This window comes from Danio rerio, chromosome 20 (assembly GCF_049306965.1).
Source record: "Danio rerio strain Tuebingen ecotype United States chromosome 20, GRCz12tu, whole genome shotgun sequence".
In the NCBI taxonomy this organism is placed as follows: domain Eukaryota; kingdom Metazoa; phylum Chordata; class Actinopteri; order Cypriniformes; family Danionidae; genus Danio; species Danio rerio.
The window spans coordinates 47172068-47198227 of NC_133195.1; the positions used below are offsets into that span (position 1 = coordinate 47172068).

At 35.1% G+C, this 26160-nt stretch overlaps 2 protein-coding genes across 13 annotated transcripts in view; both read right to left on the minus strand.

The window, feature by feature from the left end:
* Positions 1–26160, minus strand: part of mark3b (MAP/microtubule affinity-regulating kinase 3b) — a 132517-nt gene that overhangs the window by 72396 nt on the left and 33961 nt on the right.
* Positions 1394–9377, minus strand: LOC137488091 (uncharacterized). Its single transcript, XM_073933674.1, has 3 exons — positions 9343–9377; positions 9107–9211; positions 1394–8752 (listed from the first exon to the last, which is right to left on the minus strand). Exon 3 carries the CDS (start codon positions 7634–7636, stop codon positions 5699–5701), a length of 1938 nt encoding a protein of 645 aa, XP_073789775.1. The 5' UTR covers positions 7637–8752; positions 9107–9211; positions 9343–9377; the 3' UTR covers positions 1394–5698.

A 26160-nucleotide genomic window follows, 5' to 3' on the forward strand; every position in this document is an offset into this window, starting at 1 on the left:
TCAATAGAACATCTTCTTCTGATTTTTCATCGGTGAGATGCACAAACGAACAAAACCAAGGAAAAGAAAAAAAAAAAAACCTGGCCTTGAAAACACAAGGCCAAAGAAACCATTAGCATTTTACAGTGTATGCATTATCTCAGATAAACACATTTCTAAATAAACAGCAACAGTAAATAACCATGTATATGCTTCTCTCTGCTGAATTTCTGTGTTTTTCCTATTTCTCTCTCCTATTTGGCATTTTCTTTTTACAAATGACAGCATTTTACTTAAACTCTCTCACTTAAACTTTACACAATCACTTGTATAATACTCTGTATAATACTTTGTTTTTACTAGACCAAACAAATGGTTAATTAATGAAACACATTTTTCGACACTAGTTTAAATCATGTTATAATGAATACAATAATAAATAATAAAAACACGAACTCACCAAGGAAATCATTCAAAATCAAAGCGAAAAAAATAGGAAAACTCCAGGTGGCACTCGTGTGCAGATTTCACTCTCAGAGACAAATCTTGTCTTTTTCTCTCAATCCTTCATTAAAAATATATGATTGAAATCATGTCAGCATCTTATTAATGGTCAATTTTCACAGTTAATACGCATTAAAACATTAAAAGATGTAAATCTAATAGTTTTCTGCTGTTATTAATATAACAACTTACATCTCTGCTTTCCCTTGCGAACACTGAATCACCATAGCGACGATAAACACAAGCTAACAGACAAGCAAGATTTGTTATTGTTTGGAAAGCTGATCTGCTGCTATAGTGTAAGGCACGATGATGTCATTCTAAAGCACTATTCCCTTGAATGCTGTATAATACTCTATTATAAATTATTTATATAAGTAAATAATTTTAATGTATATTATTTAATCGAGTATTCTGCCAATGTTTTTTCCTCATATTTCTATTTGCTCTATTGCTGTATACTACCCACTAGTAACCTGGGTTACACATTCCCCCCCTGAATTCAGGCACGTCCTCGGGCATGTACGGGGTTGGGTTGTCACTGCAATTGGAAAAGGGTCTGGCACAACAAAGGGCTGATCTCTAGTGAGTATGGGTTCTTCTAACGATGTGGTAAAGGCAGAACTCAGACCTTGTAGTAAGGACTGAATGACTAGTGTCAAGGGATTTCCTAGTTTATAATATTCAAGCTTATTAGGTGGTCTACATTGCCTTTTTGAGCGTCTAGGGCCACTGGTATCTAGGTCTTCATCCACTATTGGCTGGTTACTTGAAACATTTCTGACATGTGGATTTTGATCATTAGAATGGGATACATCAACAGGATCTAATTCAAGCGCCCTTCTATGGATCTGTCCTTCAACACTATTTCCACTTCTTTCAAGTTCAATTTCTTTGGGGTCAAAATCAGCAGGGTTCAGCACAGGTAAGAAATTCTCATTGACATCATCTCTTTGATTCTCTGTTAAGTCTTCTTCTAGTCTGGAATCAGGTAAGGTTTCTTTTTCAGGGTTCACCACGACAGGGAGTGGTTCAATGGGCTCCATGCCAGGTAAGTTCCTTACAAGCACTGGACTTTGTGATGAAGGTAACACAGTCGTTGTAATGGATTCCAACTGGCGTCCTGCATTTCTTATATATAGAGAGTCATCCTCAGATTCTGACTGATCACTCATTTGATGTTCTTTGGGAGCAATTTCTAGAGCAGAGCTAGACCTAGTTCTGGGCTTACGTTGAACATTTGGAGGACTCATTTCTTCAATTTCATTTTCAGACAAATATCCACAAGGTCGAAGTAAGTCTCTGTGTAAAGTTCGAACTGGACCGGTCTTTCCGTCAGGCTGGACTACATACACTGGGAGATCTCCAGCTTTACGGATAACTACATAGACATCTGGTTCCCATTTGTCTGCCAGTTTGTTCTTTCCTCTTAGCCTCAAATTTCGCACAAGGACTTTATCTCCCACATCAAGAGTAGAAACAACGACATGTTTGTCAAATCTGCGCTTGTTACGTTGGGCTACTTTTGCAGAGTTTTTGATGGCAATTTCATAGCTCTCTCTTAAACCTTCTTTCAGATCTTTTACATACTGAGAGTGGGATTTGGTAGAACGATCCACAGGTAACCCAAAGGCTAAGTCGACTGGCAGCCTGGGCTGTCTACCAAACATAAGTTCATAGGGAGTGTATCCTGTTACATCATTTCGAGTGCAATTGTAGGCATGCACCAAAGGCTTGACAAACTCCTTCCAGCACGACTTCTTTTTGTTTTCAAGAGTACCCAACATTTGGAGAAGGGTCCTATTGAATCTCTCCACTGGATTTCCTCTTGGGTGGTAAGGAGTAGTTCTCACTTTGTGTATACCTGCGACGAGACATAGCTCTTTGATGAGGCTTGACTCAAAATCTCGTCCTTGATCACTGTGCAGTCTTTCCGGAAATCCATAATGTACTAGAAAGTTTTCCCATAAACATCTAGCCACAGTCTGTGCCTTCTGGTTTCTGGTAGGCACAGCCACCGCATATTTGGTGAAGTGATCTGTAATAACTAATATATCTTTGGTGTTACTCTGATCTGGCTCTAAAGACAAGAAGTCCATACAGACCAACTCCAATGGTCTGGTAGTCTTGATGTTCATCATTTCAGCTGCTTTTTCAGGAAACGCTTTTCTACGTACACATCTCTCACATGTCTTAATTTTCTCTTCCACAGATGATGACATTTTTGGCCAAAAGAATCTGGTTCTGACAAGGTCAAGTGTCCTCTCCATGCCCATGTGTCCCATATCATTATGGAGACTCTTCAACACTGTTCCACGTAAAGCTACAGGTAAGGCTAATTGATAGTGAGTGCTTTCCTGATCTTGCTTCTTCCTATAAAGCAATCCATCCCTTAATTCTAATCTGTTCCATTCCCTTATCCACAGAGTAACAGCAAGCGACTGGTCTTTTGAACTAGAAGGTTTTTCATTCCGCTGTAAACAATCGATAATGAATTTGAGATCAGGATCCATTCTCTGCTGTCTCTTTAACTCCTCGTTAGACAGGTAAGGAATGACTGGAAGACCATGCTCATTTTCTTGTTCAAACGCATTTGGTAATACATCTGCATGCAGGGCTAAGGACTCAACAAGGGCAATGGAAGGGTTGGAAAATTTGCATTTATGTGAGGAATTTCCAATCTGATGTCGATCACAGATGGCTTTTATGGCCTCTGGGAGGATAAGAGAATCTTCAACTCCAAATTCATCTAAATGATGAAGGGTAAACTGTTTAATTCTCTCTCTCTCTTTCTGAGATGCAGGGTCATCTAAAAGCTCACCATGTGGTCGTCTTGAAAGGCCATCTGCATCACAGTTTTGACTTCCAGCCCTATACTGGAGCTTGAAATTGTAAGTGGACAGACTTGACAACCAGCGATAACTGGTAGCATCAAGCTTTGCAGATGTCAGAATGTAAGTTAAAGGGTTGCTATCAGTTACGACCACAAATTCTGTTCCATACAAATAGTCACTGAATTTAGATGTGACTGCCCATTTAAGAGCTAGAAATTCTAGCTTGTGAGCTGGATACCGGCTTTCACTTCTTGTCAACCCTCTGCTTGCAAAAGCAATGACCCGCATTTGTCCCTCTTGTTTCTGGTATAAGGCTGCCCCAAGCCCAGTGGTACTGGCGTCAGTATGCAGAACATAAGGAAGCTTTGGGTCTGCAAATCCCAGAACAGGTGCAGAGGTGAGTTTCTCAATAATCATGTCAAAGGCCTGTTGACAGGGCTGATTCCATCTGTCTCCGAATTCCTTTTTGGGGTCCAGATATTGCTTATTCTTGTTCTCTTGTAGGTGACGTTTTTGAAGAGGTGGATACCCTACTGTGAGGTCATTAAGGGGTTTGATTATCTTGGAATAATCCTGAATGAACCTCCTATAGTATCCAGAAAATCCCAGAAAAGATCTTAATTCTTTGAGATTTCTTGGTCTTGGCCAGGTTTTTAGGGCCTCAATTTTCACTGGATCAGTCTCCACTCCATTTTCTGATACAATATGACCAAGGTATCGAACAGAAGTCTGGAAAAACTTGCACTTTTCAGGCGATAGCTTCAGTCCATATTCTTTGAGCCTTTTCAAAACGTGCATCAGCCTTGATTCATGCTCTTCTAAACTTTCAGAGAAAATGATCAGATCATCGATGAAGACCAACACCTCTTTTCTATTCAAGTCACCCATGCATCTTTCCATCAGCCTTTGAAACGTACTTGGGGCATTGGTAATGCCTTGGGGCATCCTATTGAACTCCCAGAACCCCAAGGGACACACAAAGGCAGTTTTACTTTTGTCAGCTTCCTCCATCTCAATCTGATAATATCCTGATTTTAAGTCAAGGACAGAGAACCATTTCGAACCAGTTAGTGCTGAAAAGACCTCTTCCAGATTTGGCAGGGCATAGGCATCTTTAATGGTTTGTGAGTTCAGCTTTCTGAAGTCAATGCAAAGACGTACAGAATTGTCTTTCTTTCTTACAACTACTATGGGGGAGGCAAAGGGGGATTCTGACTCTCGGATAATTCCAGCTGCTAACAAGTCTTGCAAATGTTTTCGTACTGCATCAATGTCCTGAGGATGTATGGGTCGAGGTCTGTGTTTGAAAGGAGTCTCATCATTAAGCTTTATTCGGTGAGTGACTTTGTTTGTATGTCCATAATCTAAGTCATGCAAGGCGAAGACTTCAGGCATGGAATTTAATTGATCCATTATTCGTTTCTTCCATTCAGGTGTCAATGGGGAATTTTCAAAGTCAAATTTGAGATTGGAACAAGCAGAAAGTTCTTTATTGACAGTGCTGGAATTTACTGGCCCACTCTTTATTACTTCTTGGACTGCCCGCAATTCAGCAATTATAGTTCTGGGATAGATGGTAATGTCGGTCTGAGTTTCATTCCGTAACACAACTGGTAACTGTTGATGCCTTTTGCTGGGTAAGGAATGCAAACAGCTGGCAACTAGCAAACCACCAGGTAAAGCGGGTGAAGTTGGTGACTCTAGAGCTACACATTTTCCTACGTGAGGACAATTAACTAGAACATGTCCATCAAGAACCACTGTACATCCTGCAGGTACTACCTCTGGAACATGTCCCTTGAATTTGATACAGCCCACTACATCAGCACTTGCTTGTTTGTATCTTGCTTCTAAAACTTTTTGCACTGCACGGTAACCATGGAAGTTAGATTGAGGAAAGGAAGCAGATTGTTGGACATAGTTACTGTAAAGAGCATCTAATGAATTTGTGCCAATTAGAACTTGGGGAGTGTTCATCAAATCTGGGACTACCAGGGCTAAAGTGGGCACTTCTGTCTCTGTTCCAAGGAACTCTCTGGGAAACTTAAGAGTCAATTCCACATATCCAAGATAAGGCACTGTTTGACCATTTGCCCCTTCCACTTCCAGCAAGTTGTCCAATGATTTAAGTGGACAATTTGATAAATTCTCTTGATAAAATGACCAGGGAACAGTAGTTACTTGGGACCCTGTGTCCAGAAGGCAGGAAACTCTTTTATCACCAACAGTTATTTGGGCAGTACACTTCACTCCCACTAATCCTCTTGGTAAATTTCTCAAAGGGGGTGCGTCACACGCATTTTGGTTGAACAATTGTTTACGTTTCTCAGGGCAATTATTATTTCTTTTAGTCTCTGTATGCCCCTCTACAGAGACCGTCCTCAGTTTAAAGGATTCATGATTGCTACTTGTTGGGTATCCCACTGGGCTTGTCGCTCCCTTAACTTGCGTTTTTTCTCAGCAACTTTAGTAGGGTCAGGAGCATTACTACAGCTGCTGGCAAGATGACCATCTTTCGCACATCTAAAACAATACCCCGGACGAGGTCTACTTTCAGGTAGTTTACTAGCTCTGTAACAATCTGTTGCTCTAGGTTCAGGCAGCAAGTTTCTGGTGCGGTTTCTATACATATCAGGGGCAGTCAGTTGAACCTTTAAATCAGCAATCTGTTTCTTTAAGTCAGCAATTTCAGTTGCTTCTACATCACTTTTAATTTTTGGAGTGGCTGTAGTTTGCATGGCTGTAATCTGTGCCTGTAACTCAGTGACAACATTTCTCAGCTCACTCACTTCATCTGGTTTTGCATTTTTTTTCTTTTCTTTCTGGCTTGAAGGCTTTTGCAGTGCAACAACTTGAGCTTGAAGTTCACACACTTGCTTTGCGAGAGATGTGTCAGTTTGATCATCCTGCGTTTCACTTTGGTGGGCAGATATCTGGTGAGCTGACAGTCTGAATTTCGAGGGGGCAGGATAGTGTTTATTTAGCCCTAAATGTTTTCTCATTCTTTCTTCTTTAGAGGCATTTTTATCTTCTTCTGTACGGATAAGTACTACTAATTCTGCAAATGAAGGAGGAGTGGCTTTTCTCCTTTCTAATTGAAGTTCAGCAATGAGGGAACTGTCCCAACAGCCGCGACAAAACTGCTTTAGAAGATATCGGTTTCTCTCTTCTTCAAATATCCCACCTCGTCGAATAGCTGTGCTTAAGAGTACTTGTAATCTGTGCAGGTAAGTTGAAGGCTTCTCACCATTGTTTTGGAAGCTATTCATAAATCTGGCTAATAACTCATCTCCATCTTCTACAGAGCCATATACAGACTCCAGCAATTCTAGATATACTGCAGGTAAACTGTTTGGTGGGACATGTTTAACAATATCTGCAGCAGGGGGAAGCAGACTGTCTATGATTCTTCTGGCTCGATTTAAGTCAGATATAGAAGGATCTGTCAGTAGGAGATCAACACTGGCACGCCAAGTGTCAAAATCTGGCTCATTAACAGGTCTAGGAATTTTTCCAGAGAAAGATCGGAGGCGAAAAGAGGTATGGTGCATTGGAGCTGTGTCATTTGTGCGGACAATGTGCTCAACTACTACCTTTTGCACGCTAGGAGGATCAATTATATCCATGGTAAGTGCTGGATGGGATGACACTGTTACTGTGGGTTTAGTACTTCTATGGTTAAGGCTTTCCTTGGACAGGTTTTTTGAATTTGTTGACTCAACTTCATGAAATGGTGAAATTCTAGATGTAGGAAAAGCTGTTTGTTCAGTAATCATACTTTGTGATATGACTGGAGACAGCAGTCTATTTGGTGAACTGACTGTGCTACGATCAAGTATTTGAGAACGTGCTGCATTTGGAAATTCAAGCTTTTTATCCAAAACAGGTAGTGACTCAGCATGAGAAGGGCCAAATTTAATCTTCAGCAACTCTGTTTGGAGTACTTCCTCAATGGATTTCCCACTAAAACTAGCAATGTTTTGCAATTCCTCCAGATATCCATTAGTAGCACTATCACTAGCAATATGGGGGTAGACGCAGCTTAAAGCACGTACCATAAAAGTGGTACTTGGGTTTGACATACTAACTACAGTTAAAGGCAAAAGAGGCATCAATGTTTTCATCGCGGAGTTATGTGTAAACTCTATGATAGCATGTCGATGAAACTCACAGTCAGGGTCATCAATGAGAAGATGTCGGTTAATACTACCATATCTTAAAAGCCATGACTCTAAATCTGAGTCTGTCTCAGTCAGTGTCATTCCACCCACAATCACTGTTTTTGAGATATCTACATTCTCTTTTTCTATGATATCCATGACGTTAAAGTTCTCTCCGATTTGTAATATTTATAGTGAACTCGAATACTGTAATTAGACACTGTTGTTGCAATCTCTCTCCTGGCTGGCTCGCCACTTTTTGGTATGTAACCCTCGGTACACAAATGTATTATAAGATTTAATCAATGGACCAGATGCTCAGAAGTCTAAATTCCTCCAAAGAGAGAGAAGATACAACAACAGTGAAGGACTCGGACACAGAGGTAAGAATAATAAAAGATTGTATTGTAAAATGTTCACAGAAATATAAAATAAATAAATAAATAAATAAAAATAAATAAATAAAACAAATTCTAGGTTTTTTCACACTTATCTAATGACCTCAATCTTATTTACACTCTCTAATAACACTTCTCTTTCTTCACAGGCTATATCACTAATAAGGTAAGTTAATATTGTTGTTTTTCTGTTTTTCTATTGTTAAGGCTAATATTATATTTTGGTTACTATTATAACAATAATATAATATTAATATGCTAATAACAGTACTATATTAAAGGTTTGCAAGTGTAAGTTAATAATACAATATTAAAATTGTATTATTATTTAACATATAATCAAGATTTCCCTTCTTAAATCAGTTAACCTCTCTCTATAAAGATTCAAAAATTTCAACGAATGAACACTCTAAAGGAACAATGTACAAATAAAATAAAAATGAAAATAAAACATTCACTTAAAACATTTCAAAATGTTCCAAAAGTCCAGTAAAGGTGATAAACTTTCAAAAAGATTCTTTTGCAAAACAACTAGGTTGCAAATTCAGTTCCAGAGATCCAGGATGTTGCACTTGTGAGTGTGTTGTAAATTTACACTCCTACCATGACGCTGAATAGGTTTTACTTTGTATCTTTTCAACAGGTGTATCCAAAGAATCCACTCAATGGGAGGCTCGCCAGTCCAACTCCACAATTAGACACGCCGATGGAAGTTGAGACAATCCAAATCCAGAAAAGAGTTCAAACTTCAATTAATTCGAATCCAGAGCAGATCACATCCAGCAACTGACGTCAATAGAACATCTCACCGATGAAAAATCAGAAGAAGATGCACAAACGAACAAAACCAAGGAAAAGAAAAAAAAAAAAACCTGGCCTTGAAAACACAAGGCCAAAGAAACCATTAGCATTTTACAGTGTATGCATTATCTCAGATAAACACATTTCTAAATAAACAGCAACAGTAAATAACCATGTATATGCTTCTCTCTGCTGAATTTCTGTGTTTTTCCTATTTCTCTCTCCTATTTGGCATTTTCTTTTTACAAATGACAGCATTTTACTTAAACTCTCTCACTTAAACTTTACACAATCACTTGTATAATACTCTGTATAATACTTTGTTTTTACTAGACCAAACAAATGGTTAATTAATGAAACACATTTTTCGACACTAGTTTAAATCATGTTATAATGAATACAATAATAAATAATAAAAACACGAACTCACCAAGGAAATCATTCAAAATCAAAGCGAAAAAAATAGGAAAACTCCAGGTGGCACTCGTGTGCAGATTTCACTCTCAGAGACAAATCTTGTCTTTTTCTCTCAATCCTTCATTAAAAATATATGATTGAAATCATGTCAGCATCTTATTAATGGTCAATTTTCACAGTTAATACGCATTAAAACATTAAAAGATGTAAATCTAATAGTTTTCTGCTGTTATTAATATAACAACTTACATCTCTGCTTTCCCTTGCGAACACTGAATCACCATAGCGACGATAAACACAAGCTAACAGACAAGCAAGATTTGTTATTGTTTGGAAAGCTGATCTGCTGCTATAGTGTAAGGCACGATGATGTCATTCTAAAGCACTATTCCCTTGAATGCTGTATAATACTCTATTATAAATTATTTATATAAGTAAATAATTTTAATGTATATTATTTAATCGAGTATTCTGCCAATGTTTTTTCCTCATATTTCTATTTGCTCTATTGCTGTATACTACCCACTAGTAACCTGGGTTACATTAGCTTCTCTGGGGTTATGTCATAGAGAAAAATACAAAATGTATAACATCTTTAAATATCACTTTTCTAAATGCTTTTGAACATCAACAGCAATAAATAATACATAAAATAAGATCATAATCTAGTGTTTTATGATTTACTTTTGATAAAAATTACTGTCATTTTTTTATGCTTTAGTAGTCGGTAGCTTTGTTTTCACACAACAAAACCAACAATACCAACAAAAGTCATAAAGGTAGCCTGTTTTAAGGTGCTAGAAAGTTTTCATGTAGGCCTACTGAACAATATATCATTTGAGCATCAATATTGCAATGTGTGTATTTACAATAGTCTCATTGTAGGATTGTAGTATTTATTAAAGATTCAAAGATAAAGATATTATTATTTTTTGGAATATTTCTACAATGATGAGCATGTCATTTTACATTTGATTTTTTCAATTTCTGTACTTGAAATTGTTAAGACTCCCCAGAAAACCCTAAAGCACTGTTTATTTATTTATTTTTATTTGTAATTTATTATAATTTGTGCAGTTGCATAAAAAAGACTTGATCACATCTTAATTAATAAAATCTTTCTAAATAGAGATATTCAAATCATCTAGTGAAAATATATAAACTGCAATGTCAGATTTTTCTAATATCGTGCTGCTCTACCATTTTTTTGAGAGACTCGCATTAAAAACAATATTTCCTTTAAAGTCTCTCCAAATAAAAGGAATTGTTGTCTGATGAAATAAAAAAGGGCATTCCACAAGTGTATGTTTAACAGGTTGTTTGCAATATTGACATTTTAGAGCCATTTTTTAAACTCTCAAAACTAAAGGTACAAAACCTGTCACTAAATGGCACCTTTTCAAAATGTACATTTTTGTTCTTAAAGGTACATATTAATACCTAAAAAGTACAAATATGTACCTCAAAGTACCTTGATGGTACAAAAGTAAACCTTAAAATTACAAAAGTGTACCCTAAAGGTACTAAGGACCACCTGTATGGTACAAAAGTGTTCTTTTTGAAAAGGTAGCACCCCAGTGACAGCTTTAGTACTTTTCTGAGAGCATATGTATCACTTTTCTACAATAAAAACAAGAGTTTAAACATCAACAGCAATAAATGACACATAAAATAAGATAAAAATCTAGTGTTTTGCGATTTACTTTAAATAAAAACTGCCATTTTTAAAGAACTGACCATTAAAGGGCACATAGTTTACCCCTTTTTTATGATTTAATATCCGTATTAAGGTTCTTCTGAGTGTGCAGGTTTAGGTTCAGTTTAAAACGGTTCACATTTTTTCATTATAATGTTTTAAAAAGTGTGATGTTGGGGGCGTGTACACAGCTCGCTCTTTTAGGGGCATGTTGCTTTACATGAAAATTAGTTTCGGCTTCCCACCCAATGTAACAAGGGGGTGGAGCCAAGAGCTCACTCGCTCTGTGTTTGCAACAGACAGACAGACTGAGAGAAAGAGCAGGAGTGAGAGGATTAGCATTCAGCCGTACATGTACAACTCGGGCACAGACCAAGCAGAGAGTATAAAATCATTTGTGTCTTTGTTAAGTTTTACAGCCAACTATGTGCTAGTTTCAAGTGCCGAGCTTGAACACCGAGACTAATAACCACGCACACTGAATTAACTTTGACTGAGGCACCGAATGCATCGCTCGAAGCTGAGACATGGCACACCAGACACTCTCTGTGGCGCGGCAGAAACATGAAGTGTCCTGAATTTTCGTGTCACGCATTTTAGAACTCTAAACACAGGTTTCCATCAGGGCACACACACGACTTGAAGTGCCGCAGCGTGCACCCCGACAGAAACCCACGCCCAGAATTCCAAAATGCATGGCGGTGCGAAATCCTAGGTTTCAACAGGTTTTTGAGAAGTTGATAGCTCACCAAAACCTAAAAAATGCAGAGAGTTAGGATAGCCAAACCAAACCAGCTCAGTTTTTTCTTCATTTAAAGAAAAGATGTTAGATATTTAGATATTAGTACGTCAAAACATTGGTGTATGACCATTTTTTATGAAATACAGCCAATAGGTTGTGCATGGACCAAAAAAAAGTATCAGGTTTGGCATTGACAAAAATCAACACTTGAAATGTTTGCCTATTTTCAGTAAACTGCATATCACTTAATCTTGCTGGTGTCCTTTTGCTTGTGGTTGTTGAGGGTGTGCAGACTTTTCTTCAGTCGATTCATTCTTTTAGTAAAAAGTTGGCTAAATGTGATCATTTCGTCACACTGAAGGCTTCAGAAGCCTTGTACACACTTCAGTGACGTAACCCATGACAGTTTTGAGGCTTGAAAGCTACAATCCACATTAATTGCAATTGCATGGCGAAAAGAAAATGAGCAGAAGATCTAGAATAAGATGAAGTTCACAACCTATCCAACAACTTCATTAGATTCTTGAAGGATTGAATGTTCTCAAGTAAATAACACAGTGTTCAGATGCCGTGCTCTTCAACATCACATACTCAGTGTTGGTTTGTGTAGGAGTGCAGCTGAACTAAGATTGACTGCCTGCGGAGAAAAGCTTTCTCCACGACACATGCATGCACTTTTGTAAATGGATGCAATCTTGTCTATAACATACCTTACAAGCACTTAGAGCAGCATTTTTGTTAAGCGTTCCCATGCACGTGTTACTGCGCACATGTGCATCGTTGTGGCGTGAAAGCACAGTTGCAGTGTGCACATTTGTCCATATGCGCATCTCTGTAAAAGTGTGTGGTTTTCTCATGCCCTGAGGTGGCAGCTACTTCCTGTGTTTCACTATGAATACACCAGTGCTGTACTGCTGTACAGTTTCACAAAGCGATGCTTTGCTGAAGACCCTCTGGCTTTGCATTTGGTTCCATGGCTGGAAAATGCACAATATACTTACATGAATGTTTATCTCACATAGTCATAAGGTAGCAGAGTCAGATTGATAGTATTTTAAGGGCACAAACAATTATGGCATAATTATTGCTCTATGCTATCTAGGAAAAATGAAACCCTTCTACCCTAAGAACACCATCCCCTCTGCCACAATTGGTGGTGGGAACCTAATGATTTAGAGGGGGTTTTGCAGGCGGTGGACCAGGGAACCTAATCACAATAAATGGCACCATGAAAAAGTAGCAATACATCAAACAGAATTTCAACAACAACATCAGACGGTTTGCAAAGAAACTTGGCCCTAATGCACCAGTGGACATTTCCCTATGACAATAACCCAAAACACACAGCAAATGTGGTGAATTAATGGTCAGCAGGCAAAAACTTTAATGTTTTGCAGTGGCCCAGCCACAGTCCAGACTTGAATCCAATTGAGAATCTGTGGAGGGAGCTAAACAACTAGCTAGTACTGTACAGTACAAATGCAGTTGATCGATATTGGTTTTTGCTGGAAAAAAATTATATTTGTATCAGAATCATTAAAAAAATCCTACTTTCAACCATCCAATTAATTCCTGATAGAAAAATATAGAGTCCAATTTTATGGGAAATTTTAAAGTCTGATGACCCAAAATTGGTGAAGTAATGATCAGCAGACAAAGACATAAACGTTTTGCAGTGGCCCAGCCAGAGTCCTGACCTAAATCCAATCGAGAATCTGTGGAGGGAGATCAGCGTGGCAAAGAGAACCCCCAACCTGAAAAAGTTGGAGCTTGTCGCTAAATATGAGTGGGCAAAAATACCAATAGAGTTGGTCGGCAATTAACGTTTTCTATTGATTATTGAGAAGGGTTTGCATGATTTTGGACATGGCACTTTTTGTTCATAGGTAAATAAAAGCTGAGAAATGTTTTTATGGTAAACAATGATGCCTCTTGTACAAGTCTTATTATATTTTGGAAGAAGCCGGTGTCTGTTATGGTCAAATGAAAACTTGATTGTTAAATAAAAGTAACTTTTATTCATCATATTTTACTAGGAGTATGAATAATTTATTATTCATACTCCTATTTAAATATAACTAGAACTAAGTAACTATTTATAGTCAGACCCGAGTCTAATATATACAATATGCTAATGCTGTTAAATAAAATACTGAAAATAAACTTTGAAGTTTGTCAAATATTATTATTAATAATTTAAATCTTAACTTTAACCTGTCTTAAAATGCTGGAAAGTTGAATGTCAGATCTAAATAATATTTAGCACAAATGTATTTCATGGAGAAAAAACAACTAGCTAGCACTGTACTCTTAACAACAACATCAGACAGTTTGACTGAAACAGTATTTTCTTATATTTCATATTTACAAATGTATGCTTGTTTTTACAGTGCGTGCTATCTCAAATAAAACCAAATGTACAATCACTTCAGCAGTGACTTCAGCTGAGGTAAACAGATCATGGTGAAACAGGCTAGTTGGGAAAACTACAGAATAGAGTTTATCTTTGAGCAGAGCTTCTGAAGTGGCAGGAGAAGGTTTTGCCTGTGCTGCTTTATTCACTTAATAAAAGCTAGATAGATCTGCATAATCATTTAAAGTGATCAAATACATTACATTTTCTTAAGGACTTTACCATAAGTGTAACTGAATACTAGGATTAATTGCAGAAATGCAGAAAATTATGTTTTGTCAGTGTTTGACAGGCTGATAAATGAGAATGGAAAATGTGCACAAACTGTAGTGGACTGTGACGTCAACGGCAGCAAACGGGGAAAATTACACATCTAACTTTTAACTTTAAGCTTTTAGCTCTAACAAAGAATCAGTCAGTGGTAAAACATCTAGAATAATATGAATGACAAATTAGCCTGCAAAAACAGCCCTTTTTGAATGGAGGTCAAATGAAAAGAATACATCTCTAAAGAAACTATTTGAGGTATAAAAAAAGAAGAAAAACACCTATACACCACAGATAAAAAGTCTGCACTCTTAAAAAATGGCTGTTTTTGCAGCAATGCCATAAAAGAAACATATTTGGTGGTTCCTAAACAACATTTCCGTAAAGAGAACCATGTCTTTCTAACTGTGAAGAACATTTGAATTTTTAAAATAAAATTCTATTATAAAGAACTTCTATTTAGAATTTAAAGGTTCTTAAGGATGCTAAAACTTCCAAATAGAGCCACTGATACTGCAGGGTTTCTGCAGGTTTCACCAAGGTAAATTTAAGTCTTTTAAAGACATTTTTAAGACCATTTTGAATAAAATTTTAGACTTTTAGAAATGCTAAGAAGTTTTTTTCTAATATCCCAGATAGAAAAGATTTTCACTTGCCCTATGAAAAACAATTAAAATGTAATGCATTTAATAATACAATAATAATAATTTTGTAATATTTTTAAAATAAATGTTCAAATATATCCATTCACAAACCATATTACCCTTACAAAGGACAGAGCAAAACATAGCTTTCAATTACTTCAGTCTACAATAATAATAATTTATAAATAAAAAAAATATAGGTCAGGCCAGTATCCTCATCAGTAAATAAATGGAGAACTTTTAAGCAAATGTTACTGGAAAGTAATTAAATGCCATTTTGAAATAAAAGGTTAAAAGTTTTATTGAGCTGGATTGTTGGTGATTGTATGGTTGTTAATGACCAGAAGGAAAATTAAGACTTGTTTAAAAAAAAAAAAAAAATTTAAGACCTACAAAACCCTATTTCAGTAGATTTAAGATCTTTTAGGGCCTAAAATTTAGCTTTTGAGATTTAAGACATTTTATGACTTTAAGACTTTGCAGATACCCTGTACTAATATAAAACCATTATTTTTAAGAGTGTGGGGGTGTGTGTTTAAAATGTTTTAAAGAAGTCTCATATAAACACAAAAGCTGCATTTATAGCATAAAATTACAGAAAAAAGACATTGTACATTTAACATTGTAAAATATTATTACAATCTAAAAATGCATTTTCCTTTTGAATATACACTAAAATATAATTCATTTCTTTGATGTTAATCTGAATTTCCAGCATCATTACTTAAACCTTCAGTGTTAGATGATTCAGAAATCGATTAAGTCATTTATTTATGTTAAAACAATTTGGACTGTTGGATGAACTAAAAGTTGAAAAAAGTAATATTAAGCAACCTTACGAATGATTTTACTGTGCCTTTTGATCAATTGAAAGCATTTCTAAAGGACATATTTTTAAGCTTTCTAAACAATAGTGAATTTGCAGCAAAATGATTATTCAAAGCACTTCAAAAACAAGTTTTAGCTAGAACACACCATTAGGTGATAGAGGATGATGTGATGATGTGCCTAACAAGGAAAAGAAAAAAATGCAAGCTAATTTCCTGAGGTTCATGGAAAAAGCCCTGCCCACATTCGAACAAACACCAATCACACGCTGGTTAGTCTGGACAGCAGCAGGCAAACAGGAAGCACTTGTGCTGTCCTTCAACAATCACCCACAATCCCCTCCTCTCTCAGCAAATCTCATAAACAGGAAGTCCCTCATAGAGATGCAGTCATTTGTGCCGAGTGAGAAAGAACACACTACAAACGCACATATGCTGCGTACGAGTAATAAAAATGATTTTTGATAAACAACTTAGATTTGAAGAGTTTGTTTTGGTCCAAAATGAAAATTGTGTAATCATTGCAATGACCTTTGGAATGAAAATGAAGATATTTTAATGACATTTAAGAGATTTCTGTTTGTTCGCCCAAAATCTGATAAAAAAAATAAAAAATCCAGATGAATCACGCAGTGTAACCGTAGTCTTCTGAAGAGACATAATTGCTTAATAAGATTTATTAAAGACTACTATTCACTCCAAAAAAAAAAAAAAAACATGAGAGCCAGTGTGGTTCATTCATATTCATGTCACACGACACATCTGAGCTTCAGCAACAGTCAACAAAGGAGCAAACACAATATTACAACAGTACACTCTCAGAAATAAAGCTACAAGGGCTGTCACTGCATGGGGTAGTACCTTACCAAAAGATACACGTTTGTACTGAAATGGTATCTCATGGCTAGGGCCAGACAGAATCAGCGGACATTTTTTCCTACTTCAACACAGAATTTTGTAAAAAAATAAAAAATAAAAAAAAATAAATCTGTGGATTTATGTAGAATTATTTTTGGAGTATCGTAATTAAATGAAGACAAAAAAAAAAACATCAGCCCTGATGGTAGGCATGGTGTACAATAGAAAGTTTCTCATTCTTGCTCGAAGAAGAAAGCTGTACAGGCCGTTCACCTATCACATCTTTTGAGTACTCAAGCCAGTCTCTCGAAAATGCTCCGTAAACAACAATGGAAGACACACACCAGATTCTGTAATTGCTTTTTCATGTGGCTTTTTGTCACAAGAAAAAGCATTGATTGATGTTAAATTGATGGGCAATGATATTTGAGCAACTTGTATAGCTTTACTTTGACATTTCCTTGAGTGAGAATAACGTTGACTGCAACTTTCTGTCTTATGTGCAACTTTATGTCCTATGTTCTGACCTATTTGTTTACATATGTTTTGGTTTGTATTAAGTTGATTTGTTTTGTATTTATTGTTTAGTTTTCACCGTGGATTTGGGGAAAAAGCCATTAAATAAACCAGTATTACGGAAACCACTTGTGCCACTGCATGCTTAAGGGGAAATTACACTTCCATAGACTTTATTGTGTGTTTTACAAACTCTAAATGTATTGTTTTACTAGTACTTGTCTGTATTTACATGTCTAAAACATAAAATAAGCATTGGTTGTTTAAAAACACAGCATAATTGTGATAATATGACATGTCTTTCTCTGGCTCAGCAGCAACCAACATGCCAAAGCTCAGTTTAAGGGTCACACATTCTCTGCTTTCGCCATGCATCTGTCCTCTAATGTTACCTCATTAGTTTTTTGCTCTGTCCTGTCGATGAGGTGCCTCTGCTGGCATCAGTGTGCAAAAGCGGCAGAGTTAGTTCACTTTGCTCCATGCTCAACTCTAAGTTTTTTTTAATAACCAAACGTCTCAGCGTCGCACAACATGACGAATAGATTATTAAATTTTTAAACGCTTTTAGTAATCAATTTTAATCAATTTAATTGATTCATGTTGCAGCCCTAAAATGTAAACAATATAAATATAAAAATTTACACAATTCGGAGAAGGTCAAAGATAGGTCTGATAGTCAAACTTAATATGAAATAATATTAAATCTTTGTTCTTAGTCTGAATGACAAATTAGTTTGTCGATTGTTAAATTAGAAAATGTGTACCTTGCAGATTAAAACAAACTAGCAATTATTTTATGCATCTACAAAATTTGAATAGAGTACCCTTACATATTTAGTCCATTTAATCCAATTATTTCTGAATACATTTAGTTGAAGGCGAAGGTAAAATGTAGTTTTTTCCATAACATAAGTATCCAATTTCTTTTTTTTAAAGCAAACCAGTCACTTCAAGGCAATCAACATACAAAAACCAAGTTAGTTTGCTCTTATAGAAACCGTCAGCCTCTGAGCATTATTACTTGTTGATCCATCAAACACAAAGGAACTAAACCACTAACCGCAAAAAAGGAAGTCAAACATAAAGCATAAACACGTGCTACGTAAAAAAAAATATGACTCAAACCTTATTTCCCATTTCAGTAAACATTCAGAGCTCATATGTAGTTCCTTTTCGAGCTAAAGTTATGAACACATCTCATTCAATTACTGCAATATTCTGAAACACAAGAAGATAAAGTAAAAGTGATGGACACACAGACAAAAATAAAATGTAAATATAATGGGTATTTACTTCCTATCAGTTTTAATTTCCCCGTCCTGCTTCGATAAATCCAGGTTTCCATACAGGTTATTGGGCAAAAACAACTATGAGTCAAGGTTTACATCACCTGCTAATCAAACAGCTTATGAGAATGAGAAAGAGGACACTTAAAAGGTAATATAAAACAAGTTTGGGCAGCACTTACAAGTTTGGACACACTAAAGAGAGAGTGAAAATCACAATAACTGAAGATTGTAATTAAAGGAATTATGAGATTCGCTCAGAGGGATCTCTCCGCTGGCCTAATTGGACAAGAGCCCACTTTCCCTCGCCAGCACATTAACGTGTGTGTGTCTTTAACTTCCTCCACGGCTCATTTCCCAGTTTAAGGCGCATGCAAACAGCAGTTAACGTTCCTCATACTGATGCACTTCTGAGAACATGAAACGCTCTCAAATGACTCTTGAAAAGAGGGTAAAATAAGCGCTTTGAATGCTTGGCGGCAAAAACAAAATGCCTGCTTGGTTGTCATGACGTATTCATGATTACACGTCGGCGCTTCATTAAGTGCCGGTTTTAGAAAGGATGAAAGGGGTCATAAATGAAACAGGGGCTATAAACACATTGTGTATTTTTCTTAAGAAACATGTGAGTGGTGCTGTTCTAATGATTGCTTTCGGGATGCTAAAATGTTTTTAAATGTGTTTATTTATTCATGTTGAAACATGTTGTTTGCTGCACGTTTTATTTATTCATTTAATTAATTTAATTTAATTCTTTAATTAAATTAAATGTAGAGAACAGCATTTACTGTATTTGACATAAAAATAGTTTGTAATAGTAGAATTATTGTGACCTAATGTCACTTTTAATCAATTTAAAACATCCTTGCAAGGGCTGCACAATATATCGTTTCAACATCGATATCGCAATGTGCACATCGGTAATAGTCACATCACTAGATATGTTAAGTCTGAATTATAGTTGACCAGGAGCCACAGAACACACCTCTTGTAGAGTCACAGCTAAGTTTATCATTTGCATGTGTTTTTAAGGTGTTTGACTGAGCATTTCAAGAAAGTTTGGGTACAAAAAGGTATGATGTTTGGTATTGTCACAAAGATTAATTGTATTTAATTATTTACATGATTTAATAATACAAAAAAGTTCCTTTTATCTTCTTTTTATCTTGTTTCTAGTCCAGACTTACACATTTCAAAGCGAAATTATGTCTATTTTAAATATCCCATTGGAAGATTTAAGGTTTAACATTGTTTTAAGGAAAAAAAATTCTAATTTGATTAATTTCTTCTGAATATTTTTACTTGACTTATAAGAATTGTAAGATATTTAAACAAGAAATCAGACAAAGCAAAAGAAGCATTGTGACTATTCAATTTCTATACCTAAATACTGTTAGACGTCCCTCAAACAGTGCTATTCAAACAATCTTGTGAAACTGTATTCAAATTGCAATATATATTGGATAAAAATAAAATATTGCAATATCAGATTCGTCCAATATCGTGTAGCACTAATATTTGCTAAATAAAAGTTTTTTTTTTTAAAGAGAGTGAATCCTAAAAGTAACTTTTGCATTATGTTACAAGCACTATGAAGTCAAAAAACTTAATAACTTGTACATTTAAACACTTAATATAGTATAATTTTATATATTTATTAATTGTTAACAAAATTGTTAGGGTAAAAGTACATTTTGTGAAATTCTGAAGTGTGCAAAAACCGCATCAGTTTATACTGGGATAACAGTAGTGGCTGTTTTCATAGATTACCATAGGCTACACAGTGACAACATGGATGATGTAATATGCACAAATTTCATTCATGCTACACACATCTGTGCTATATAAAACCTTTTCTTGATTGTGGATTGAGGATGATCCAATATTTTGATCAATACTGATAACCAATATAAAGAATGTTTATTAAATACATACATTTTATATCTTTGATTATGAAAATAATAATGTCATATCAGCTACTATATCGGTAAGAGCAAATAAATGCAGATTATAAAATGGTTCTGTGATAAAGATTGAGATGTTTCCTTTACAATACAAAAATGCAAACAGGAATTCATTAAAATTTTGATCAATACAGATTACTGATAAATACAATTTTAAATACATTTTAAAACCAATATGTTTGAGTTTGATTACAAAAATAAAATGTCATATCGGCTACCATCAGCCAATAATTGCAGATTATAATAAAAATGGTTCTTGTAAAAAAAGATTTGTTTCCTTTACAATTAGAAACATAATAATTGCAAATGCTGCAATATTTTGATCAATACCTATCATAATATTTAGAATAATAATTACATTTTAAAACCAACATATTTGAGTCTTATAACAAAAATAAAATGTCATACTGGCTACCATATCGGTATGACCCAAATAAATAAAATTATAATAAAAATTTTGTTATAAATATTAAGATGTTTCCTTTTAATAATAATTGCAGAAATGCAGTAATGTTTTGATCAATACCGATAACTCCGATAACCGATATTAATTTCCTGCTTTCTCTTGTATTAGTTTTAGTTCCATTGTTTTTGCAAACAGGCTGAGAAAAATTAATATGAACTAATTTGTGTCAACTAATATATTTATCGGCTTACATATTAGATATGAGCCTCCAAAAAGTATTATAGTTATTATTATCGGTTATATGTATCATACAAAATTTCATCCATAAAAAAGTGCATCCATAAAAATCCAGATTATATGGATTTGATGAAAAAATTACAATAAATAAATGAAACTTTCATCTTTGAATGAACTGACTCTACAAATAGTAGTAGTAGTACTAATGATTCCTTCCTTGAAAAATAAAATGACAAGTCTAAATTTATTCTCTGAGAAAGTATAAAGTTACTGCCGATCTGTCACCCTCTCTCTCTCTCTTACATTTTTTCAACAAAGCACATCAGCAAATAAATAGCTGAAACACAGAAATATGATTAATTACATTAAGCACTTTTTATGACAGCAAATGCAGACCTGCGAGAATAAAGACAACTTGAAATAAACTCAAAATAGAAACTTTGAGATCTAAATATTTAGATGTTCCTTTGTTCAAAAATGAGGCCTCAAGTTTTTTGTTTTGATGCTGGCAGGTCAGTTTGCTTTGATCACAACCAACTGTTCACAAGTCATTCATTCTGCCAGACGCACACAACAAGACAAGACCAAAATAACCAAAAGATAGACTAAATACCAGCCGAGACAACAACCTGAACCTAAACATGATCAGAGACAAAACTTTGAAGCTGAATAGAAAGCCACAAAAGAAATATACGCTCGAGCATAGATTCATAACAATGTACGGTATAAAGTAATTTCCAAAGATGTCAATAAAGAGAGGTAAGAAACTGTTTTGGTCAACAATGAGATTTACACTCTCCGGCCATTTTATTAGGTACACCTTACAAGTACCTAGTTAAACCCATATTGCCTTCAGAACTGCCTTAATCCTTTATGGCATTGATTCAACAAGGTACTGGAGGTATTCCTCAGATATTTTGGTCCATATTGACATCCCAAAGGTGCTCTATTGGATTGAGATCTTGTGACTGGAGGCAATTTGAGTATAGTGAACTTATTGTCATGTATACACTAAAAAAAAATCTATTAGTAGTTAGTGTTCTCTTTAAGTGTTTTCTGTTTATTTACGGTTGTGAAGTGCATTATGTCTCTGCTCTGTAGACTATTGATGTTAAAAATTCAACTCTACAGTTTAACAAAGTGACTTTTATTGAAATTTTATGTAAAATAACATAAAATGTACTGCCAGTTTATTACAAGTTTTTATGGAGCATAATACACAACACCAAACCAGACATTGAATCACTTTAAACTATTAAAAATGTTCATAAAAGTGACTTTCAAACTTTTCAGAGTTAAAAGTTGTTTGAAGAAAGTTCAAGGTCCCATAATGCAATTCAAAAGCAGAAATAAAGGCGCAAAGTAGAAACATAAATCAAAATACGGAAAACTGCTAAATTATGGATATTTTTATAGTGCTTTGTCTTGTATTAGTTTTAGTCCTATTTGGACATGTCTCATTTGCTGTAACAAGTACATTTTAAGTACAGGTTAGCATCACCAGTGTACTTGGAGATTTCAATCATGTCTCAAAAAAAAAAACAAAAAAAAAAAAACAAGCAAGCTCTGTTTTTCCATTGGTAGAAGTGTAGAGCAAATGACCTACTGTTTTTAACTGAACTCCGGGGAAATCTAATCTAAAGTAGACAGGAATTTCAGTGATTGTGGTACATTATTCTTTCCACAAGATACTTTCCCAACCGTTAAATTCCACACAACTACAGCTTAAAGATAAATATCCCATGACTAAACATGTTCTGCTGCCTGCTACACACTTATTATAATTTTTTGGCCAACATTTTAGGTAAAAAAAAATTATACTGGTGGTTTGTTGTGTCTTTTTCGCATTTTCTTTCTTTCTTTCTTTCTTTCTTTCTTTCTTTCTTTCTTTCTTTCTTTCTTTCTTTCTTTCTTTCTTTCTCTTTCTTTCTTTCTTCCTTTCTTTCTTTCTTTCTCTTTCTTTCTTTCTCTTTCTTTCTTTCTTTCTTCCTTTCTATTTGAGATAAATGTAATATTATTATTTATATATTTATTAATTGGTCAAGGATAAACAAAAAGTGTTAAAAATAAAACTATGTAAAATAAATTGCTAGTTATGCTAAATGTTCTAATAATTAAATTCTAAAATAATTGTATCAATCCTTTATTTAATGACAAAACGCTTGGCTTGGTAAGATTTTTGAAATCCCTTATGTTTACCAAGGCTGCATATATTTAATAAAACAGCAGTAAAAAATGGTAATATTGAGAAATTTGATTACAATTTATAACAGCTGCATTTTGTTTAAATATATTTTAACACGTTATTCATTTGTGTGACACAAAGCTGAGTTTTAATTTAATTTCAATTGAACTGAATAGAATTTAAGCATCATTACTTTTCATGATGTGTCATGATTTTTCAGAAATCATTTTAATATGATTTAATGCTTACTAAACGTATTACTATAAGTATTAAACATGCATTATATTAATTGCATTTTCCTGATTAATGTGAAAACAATACAGCAATATTATATTTAGGTATATTCCATATTTCTATTAACTTAAATGTATCCTTTCAAAAATGTGTGAGTATTTACAAAAAAGGCAAACTAAAATCCCTTGAAGAGAGTAAATAAAAAATAAATACATTTCTTTTCATCCACTTGCTTGCTTAAAATGTCTTATGCCATTCATTTACATTCAAATTCCAAATCATGAGCGTCAAAGTTCCTCAGAGTCAGAACAGCTGGATTTTACAACCTAGGAAACGTGACATGTGCTTCAAAAGGCCAGCCGTCTCATAATTATGTCCTACAGGGTGAGAGGTAGACAAAATGAAGAACATTTTCCATCCTGGAGTCACAAACAGAACAATAACAAAAGGAGGAAAAACAGCAATGAATAAAAGAGAATCTGATCTGATCAAGCTCAGCACAATCCTGACACCTTTACCTTCACACACAAGGAGAACTGATGATAAAATGTATAAGGGATTCAGGTTGCCCCAGTATGCGTGTATGTGTGTGTGTGTGTGTGTGTGTGTGTGTTAATGTGAAAGTGCGGCATCCTTTACTGAATCATGGGATTACATTTTTCATTGGAAATATTTCCAGGAAATAAGCAACTAAGCTCATCACATTTAGATCACAACTGACTTCATAGCATTTGCAAGAAAGTAGCGTTGTGAATTTCACATTAAAATAAACTGAAAACTTCTACCTCCAATAACAGTTGAATTAAAGGCAAAGATCATAGTGATCTTTATAATACTGAATTGAGCATCTGCTGAATTTAATATTTGAACATTGATTTTTTTTTATTTACTTAATGAGCAAATAATAGAAAAGTAAATATTTTTATTATTATGCTTTTATATTTATTGTCTATTTGCTTGATTATACATACCTGTTGTACATACTTTACGCACATGCTGTACATACAGTTGACATCAACATTATTTGCCCTCCTGTGATTTTTTTTTTCTTTTTCAAATATTTTCCAAATTATGTTTAACAGAGCAAAGGATTTTTACACATAATATTTCCTATAATATTTGTTCTTCTGGAAAAAGTCTTATATGTTTTATTTCAGCTTTTATACAACATGAAAAATTAATTACTATTCAACAGAACAGGTTTCATAAATTTCAATTAATTTATTTGATATGCATTTTATGATATGCAAACCAGAAGTGTTCGCATGAACCGTACCCCAGACCACCTCCTTCAGGTGGACTCCGATTCGGTTCACATGTGCGCACCCGAGTTCAGAAGACACATTCACTCTAGCTAAACGTACCGTACTCTGAGGTCAAACGAACCCAGGTGCGGACCAAAAGTGCTAGTGTGAAAGCACCCATAAATCGCTCAATTTGGAAAGTCATTAATTTAGATGATTGAAATGATTTTGTATGGGCGTGAAATATAAACATTTTATGTAATTTATTATATACATATAATAAGCAAACTACAGTCAAAAATAAACACGACAGAGCAAACGTTAAAGTGAAATAAACAGTGCTTCATGAGAGAGTTTAACAGTATTCAAGTACAGAATGTCATTCCTTATCCTTCGGCTTAGTCTCTTTATTCACCAGGGGTCGCCACAGTGGAATGAACCGCCAACTTAGCATATGTTTTAGACAGCAGATGCCCTTCCAGCTGCAACCCAGTACTGGGAAACATTCATGCACATACATTACAGCAAATTTAGTTTATTCAATCTACCTATGGCGCATCTTTGGACACAGAGGAAACCCACACCAAGACTGGGAGAACATGCAAACTCCACACAGAAACGCCAACTGGTCCAGCCGGGACTCGAACCAATGACCTTTTTGCTGTCAGGCTACAGTGCTAACCACTGAGCCGCCACATATAGAAACTGAAAAATCAAATGTAAAAGAGCATTGCATGGCCTTTACATAATTAATTCAATACAAGCATCTTTATTAAACTTATTTATGCTCTTTATGATCTCTTAAAATTATTCAAACTCTTAAAATGCTCACAAATGCCTTAAAAACACATAAACAATTTAAAATTTCACTCAATGGTGGTTCAATTATGGGACTCTGGTCAACTATAATTCCAACTCATTTATTCATTCATTCATTCAATTTCTTTTCGTCTTAGTCCCTTTATTAATAAGGAGTTGCCACAGCGGAATGAACCGCCAACTTATCCAGCATATGTTTTACACAGCGAATGCCCTTCCAGCTGCAACCCATCACTGGGAAACACCCACACAGTCTCATTCACACACATACACTACGGACAATTTAGCTTACCCAATTCACCAACAGCACATGTCTTTGGACTGTGGGTGGAAACCCATGCGAACACAGGGAGAACAAGCAAGCTCCACACAGAAATGCTAACTGACCCAGCCTTCTTGCTGTGAGGCGACAGAGCTACCCACTGCACTAACATGCTGCCCTATAATCCCAACTCAACATTGCATGCATTTGTATATAATGTGACTATTGCAGATGCACACATTGCGATATCGATGTTAAAACGATATATAGTGCAGCCCTAATTGACTGATCAAGAATGAATTCAGGATTTTTGGTCTTCTCGGAGGAGAAACCTGACGCTCAGTGCATTTTCATTCACATCTCCAGATCTCAGAGTTTCCTCATTCACAAAAAGACTGAATGCGAGTTTCTAGGATACCAGTGCTGAAAAAAAAAAAAGAAAAATCATCTGGGATCATTCAATGCAT

Coding starts and splice junctions, on each gene's coding strand:
- LOC137488091 (XM_073933674.1), bottom strand. CDS start 7,636: ATGGATATCATAGAAAAAGAGAATGTAGATATCTCAAAAACAGTGATT.